Source organism: Vigna umbellata, chromosome 7, assembly GCF_029865625.1.
Source record: "Vigna umbellata cultivar VRB3 chromosome 7, Vumbellata_1.0, whole genome shotgun sequence".
Lineage (NCBI taxonomy): Eukaryota > Viridiplantae > Streptophyta > Magnoliopsida > Fabales > Fabaceae > Vigna > Vigna umbellata.
Window position 1 is genome coordinate 24,509,699 of NC_142171.1, and position 5,987 is coordinate 24,515,685.

The window sequence follows — 5,987 nt, forward strand, 5'->3', positions numbered from 1 at the left end:
CTTTTACATAGGGATAAAAGAGTAAATGATGAAGCTCCTCAAGTAATGGCCAAAGAAGATGGTAAAAGAGTTCCAATTAGTGAAAATATGTGTGAAATGGTTAATGATGTATTTTCACATCATTTCTCTAACAACGACATAGCATATAATGGCAAGCCATACTAGAAGTCATGATGGTATAGATTTTATTTCTTTTACTAATATCATACACTTTGTTTCTCTTACTTTTTTAGTTGTTCTTATATTTTGTTTAATTGTTAGTGTTTAATATAGTGAAAATTATGTATGAGATTAATTTCTTTTGTGTTAAATATACATGTAGAGTATTTTATTTATAATGGAAGAAATATGGACTAAGCCTAAAATACAAATAAGGAACAATAATAAACTAACTAAAGATAATAATCTAGTATATCTAACACTCTTCCTCAATTTGGTGCATACAAATCATATGTATGAAGCTTGTTAAAAATATAATCAATAAAATCTTAATGAAATTATCTACTTCTACGCTCAAGTGTTACCAAATTATTAAAGAAAAATCTCTTTAAATAAATTTCTTCATACAAAATAGCTGTTAAGGAACTCCAATTGATAAAGATGTTATTGTTAAAGTATATACGGACATGTCAAACACACCGATGACCAAAGAGAGGTTAAAAGAGACAACAACAGAAGAAGTCATGGATAAGGAGAGAGAAATCCTAAAAATTCAAGATTCTCCCATCAAAGCACTTGAATGATATGCCATCTCCATCCTTATTTTATTCTACATTCTTCTCTATTTTATTTTTGTTGTGTCTCTTGAGAATTTAAATTAAAAAATGATCGTATTTTTTTCTGGACATGATATCACTTTCTCTACTCATCATCATCCTTGAATTTGAGTGTTTATTTTGGTGTTGATGTTAATATTTATAGTAAGTTCACTACAAGTTTTTTTTTTTAATAGACTTTATTATCACTTGAAAAAGTGAGAAGTTGATTATTGTGTCATGTCTCTAACCACTATAGTTTGGTTACGTTGGTTTCTTCAAGAAATAACTCTTATATACATTACATTGTTAGTCCAGTTCAAATTGTTCATAAATTAAGTCTTTAAGTAGCATATGAAATGTATTGAAATTAACTGTCATTTCACTTTCCATTTAACATGAAATCATTGCATTATCTTTAACTATTGAACATTTTCATGATATTATATATATTAGTCAATAATAATTTAATATTTATGCACTTGTTCTACTAGGATTGCTGTAATAAGAAACCCTGTTCCTTCTCTTTTTCACGTTTCCTCATCCTTTATTTTACTTTTACCAATTAACTTCAGTTGCTTTGATAATAGGCATGAACACTGAAATAAGACAAGATAACACCATTAACTGGGCAAGCACTGGTTTCTTGAGTACAAGTCGAAAACAGCCATTGACTAAGGTGCATGGTGTTGAGATTGTGAAGGTGGTAGAATGCAGGAGGTGGAAACTACAAGGTAAAAATACTAACTAAAATACGAGCGTTCGTTTTGAAAACTCAATATTGAAGAACACAAGCTTCTTTGATGAGCTGTGACAATAACAAAGCAAAGACAACCTTAACAGATGGATGTTTCAAGATATGAAATACATGGGATTGGGGAGTTTGAAAGTGCGTTTTCCCAAGCATTCTCCTTGAAGATCACTCCACTGGTCTCCAACATTTCCCCATATTCTGTACCCTTCTCTTTCAATCTCCTTCCTAATGGCTGACTTGTATTTCACTGCACTTTGCCCTTTGTATTCAGCACTCCTACACAAACCAAAACAACATTCATTAATCTTTGTCAATTCAAAAACATTCGAGAATACAAGAGTGAATCTAACATCATATAAAAATGAAAACATATAAACTTATTATCTTAATATTTAAAGTTAGAAATAGTGTCAATGTTTTACGTGATTCTCTTCGTATCTCTCCAATTAACCTATTCTCAAAAATCTCATAAAAAAGTTATATGGTTAATATTTCACTGTTACTAATCACCCTTTGCAGCAAGTCATTTTGTTAAAAGTCTTCATTGACTAATGATTAAATATTAAGAGGAGGTGTTGCAAGAGTTTTGCATTGACGAAGACAAGTCCAGCAAAAAGTGGTGGTGGATATCTCTGTCGTTTGTTTGTTCTTGGATGTCTCAGCAGCACACCAAGACGAAAAATAAATCAAGAGGAAGCCTTCTTTATGGATTTTGCCTGCACGGACGTTGACCAGGACAATATACGGAGAAAAAGTGTTATCTGACCAAGTCTTTTACCCTTTTTTTCTTCGTCCATATCACACCATCAAATCCATTGACTTCAACCACAGCTACCACCATTAATATATATATATATTCTACTAACATACCCATTCATCATTTTTCCTTCTTTACTTTTATTTTACTATCAATCAGTGATTAGATCTTCAACTCATATACCAAACACAGTTTTGTTACCTTTAAATCAACAACGTGCAATTAACTTTTCACTCTCTTTTTCAAAATTATCAAACACCTTGAAGCACCAGGTATATATTTGACAGCTACACCCACATAACAGAGGTTTCGATTGTGAAAAGATATATAACATATTTCTGTCTTTTTTTTTTTTTTAAAAGAACACAACATAGTTTTTCAGTAAACAATTCAGTGTACCTTAAATCATAACGATTATAGTAAATAACCTTTTAAATTAATCAGTGGGGGGACATTACAGAAGCACTCAAAACACAGATATTAATTTTAATGTGCTATTTTCTTTCCTAATGGCATGACATTACATGCACTTTGATATAATATTTTTGGTGTCATCGCACACATTCATTGTTCACTAAATAAAAACCACCTGTGGAATTAATATTTTTCATTTCATTTGCTTCGTGTCTGTGGTTAAGTGCTGGTTTCATGATTTGATATGATTGTGATATATATGTGGAAGGAGTCAATAGCTGAGTTGGAATATGAAAAGAATCCTATGGCAGTGGAAAAAATGGACTCAGAAATGCACCATTTCTGCACATTTTCCATGTCCTTTTTTCTTTCCCACACAATAGTGCGTTATTGAATGTAGTGTCATGTATCACTAGCTGTAAATAACAGAAAACAGGCAAATTCCAATGCTTAGGACAATAATGGACTTTGTCAACCAGCACGCCAGACATGTCTCATGCTATCCTTAAATTAACTATGAATAAAATTACATGTTTTTTTTCTTATTTTAAAACAAACTCACTTTATCTTAGTGTTTGATGTTACAACTGGTAAACAGATTGATTAGTAGGTATCGGTCTACGGAGAGGAAAAAGTTTATGAGTTTGAAATGTTAAAACAATAAATTTATGAATTATTATAGGCTCATGAAAATCTAAACTCACATGTAGAACCAACAGTAGGCACCTAACTCCACCCGTTTTATAAGTTGCCGACCTGATGTGCATGCACCATGCCATGCCATGCAACATGTGTCATTCATTGGTCAGACCAAACGAAAAAGTAACCAAAATATTGTTGTGTTATTAATTTTAGCCGCAGACTTCGCCGACCTAGTTGTTCAGTATGTCTATGAATAGACATTTTTCTTAATGAAAGAGTTAATGTTGGATTACAAAAGACTAAACAAAAGCAGTTAAAATGATACTAATCAATGGAATTGGGAACAGCATGCATGTGGTGGAGTATTATTGGAGGAAGAAAGTTTGACCGAAGATGATGTTTATGGGAAAGGAAGAGAGGAGTGTTTCTAGGAAGTTACGCAAAGGTCAACAAATAATTGGAATCCTCGTCACACCATCAATTACGCCATGTCTTTTATCCTCTCTCTGTCTTCTCCCATTAAATAATTGGAAAACTGTGTTTTCTGTCACGAGTTTTCGATAAAAAATATTCACAGGACTGAGACATTTATCAGTTATTAGATTACACAATTTGTCTCACACATGCATCATGTCATCATGCCTATCCATATAAACAAATGCATGGAATAAATTATAGTTAACGTGCCATTTCAGTATTTTGTTTGTTTTCCATAAATGAGTTAGAAGAATCGTGTGAAATTGTTTCATATAGATGCTCTTCTTGCAAGCATAGGAGTCCTATGTCGGCCTCTTTAAGAAAAACCTTATCTATGTATATATATAAATCCGTTAGATATTGGGTTTTAAATCTAATTCAATTTTGAAAAACTGACCTAATATCGACTTAGATTTATATTCCCTTGTACATTTTAAATTAGTTTTATTTTAATTAATTACGACTTCTAACACACTCTCTCACCACCGTCGAGGTATATCCGGACTATATATAATTTCTCAAATATTAAGAAATGTATAGATATCACTGCAAAGTTTGATTGACGAAAGAAGGTTTTATGTAAGAAATACCTGAGAATGAGACGTTGATAGCCAACGAAGCCTTGGCTGTGCAAGTTGTTAGAGGTGATTGTAGAGAGAGTTGCTTGGTCTCTTCCGGTTAGCAGGAACAGTTTGAAGCCTCTCTCTTTCAACGATTTAAACAATGATCTTACAGCAGGATTTGCCGGACATTTTCCCTTCATAATCCATTCCTTGAAGATGGTTGAGTCAAAAGGGTCACAACTACAAGTTTTGTTCATCATTTTTCTCCATCATTAATGCTCATTCATTATAAAGTTAAATATAATTTCAATTCCTCCATTTACAAATTTTAGTTCTCAAACTTAAAAAATAATAAATATTATATATATATAGTTAGTGTGTAAATATGGAAGAAGCAAAGACAGTGAGTTACGTACCCAAATCGCCTCTTTTTGTAGTAAGAAAAGTTGGAGATGCAAGTGTCGTCGACATCAAGAATCCAAGCATCCATGCCGTCAGGGGAAAGAGGAATCTGAAAGGCATAGTTGAGGATGTTATCTACGACAAGTTTTAGGTCAAGCTCGTACTGTCCTGCACACATGTAGTTCTGAAGGTGCTGGTAGCACTGTTGTGGCACCGTCCGCCATGGACACACATTGTTTGCTTCCACCGCCACCCTCCAACTCAGACCAAACCTCTCGTTCGCTTCCTTCTCCGACTCCTCCTCCGCACTCTTCTGCTGATGACCCTTTTGGCTCACCAGCACTTTCGTTAAAAAGGCCACCAAGTACGTTAGTCCTGCAACCACTGCTCGCAGAATTGTTATCTTCGACATCATCTCTGTTCACGTAGTTAGTGATGGATGATTTGGTTGGCATGAGGAGAGAAAAAGAAGAAGAAGAGGCATGGGTTTTGAGAGATGGGACTGTGACTTTTATCTCAATGTTTATGGGTCCCTCATCGAAAGTTCATGGAAATGGGAACGAAAACCTCTTTCTGTTTCCCTTCTCTCTTTCCACAGCAACAATCATTTGTTTTTACCTTTATCCTTATATTATCGTGCTCTTTCATCACACCTTCTAATATTCTAATTACTTCTCCTTTAAAATGGAAATTTCCATTTCAGTTCTGTCTTTTTATTTAAACTTATTTTTTAATAAAATATTATGTTTTTTACAAATATTTAATTTTATATACATAATATATTTTTGGAAGTGAAAAGATATATTAAAAATATTCTACATGAAGCTACCATAAATAAAGGGGACAATCTCCCTTTTTATATGCAAAGTTTTGTGAAAATGAAACAAATTTAATAATAATGTCTGTGAGTTAATTTTGTATTGGTAAAAGTTTCAAATTAAGAGCACAAGGTTTAAATAAACGTTTCTTTTTGGACCATTAGAGGAATGTCAAAGATACAAATATATATAAAAGATAAATCGACAAAGTATGAATATTAATAAAGAAAAATGCATATCACGTGCAGTGCATCTTGTCAGCCAGTGACGCATATATTATATATATTAAATGTGAATTTCATGTATTTAATTATAGTATTACGTGAAATATTTGGTAGGAAATTTAATAAACTTTATGATTAACCAGTTTTAAAGGCAATTTGTTTGCGTCATCTCCCTGCCGAC

At 32.7% G+C, this 5,987-nt stretch overlaps 1 protein-coding gene across 1 annotated transcript; it reads right to left on the bottom strand.

The window, feature by feature from the left end:
- Positions 1–1,360: 1,360 nt before the first annotated feature.
- On the bottom strand, positions 1,361–5,395 carry LOC124824632 (acid phosphatase 1-like). The gene is made up of 3 exons (XM_047297087.2): positions 4,779–5,395; positions 4,390–4,602; positions 1,361–1,785 (listed from the first exon to the last, which is right to left on the bottom strand). The coding sequence occupies exons 1-3, from the start codon at positions 5,177–5,179 to the stop codon at positions 1,608–1,610; spliced, it is 792 nt and encodes a 263-aa protein (XP_047153043.1). The 5' UTR covers positions 5,180–5,395; the 3' UTR covers positions 1,361–1,607.
- Between the last annotated feature and the right edge of the window lie 592 nt (positions 5,396–5,987).

What these genes read in the sequence shown, in the direction of transcription:
- LOC124824632 (XM_047297087.2), bottom strand. Translation starts at nt 5,179, where the DNA reads ATGATGTCGAAGATAACAATTCTGCGAGCAGTGGTTGCAGGACTAACG. An exon ending in TACAAAAAGAGGCGATTTGG is followed by an intron (nt 4,603 to 4,778) that starts GTACGTAACTCA and finishes CAAAACTTGTAG; the next exon opens with TTGTGACCCTTTTGACTCAA. An exon ending in TATCAACGTCTCATTCTCAG is followed by an intron (nt 1,786 to 4,389) that starts GTATTTCTTACA and finishes TGGTTTGTGTAG; the next exon opens with GAGTGCTGAATACAAAGGGC.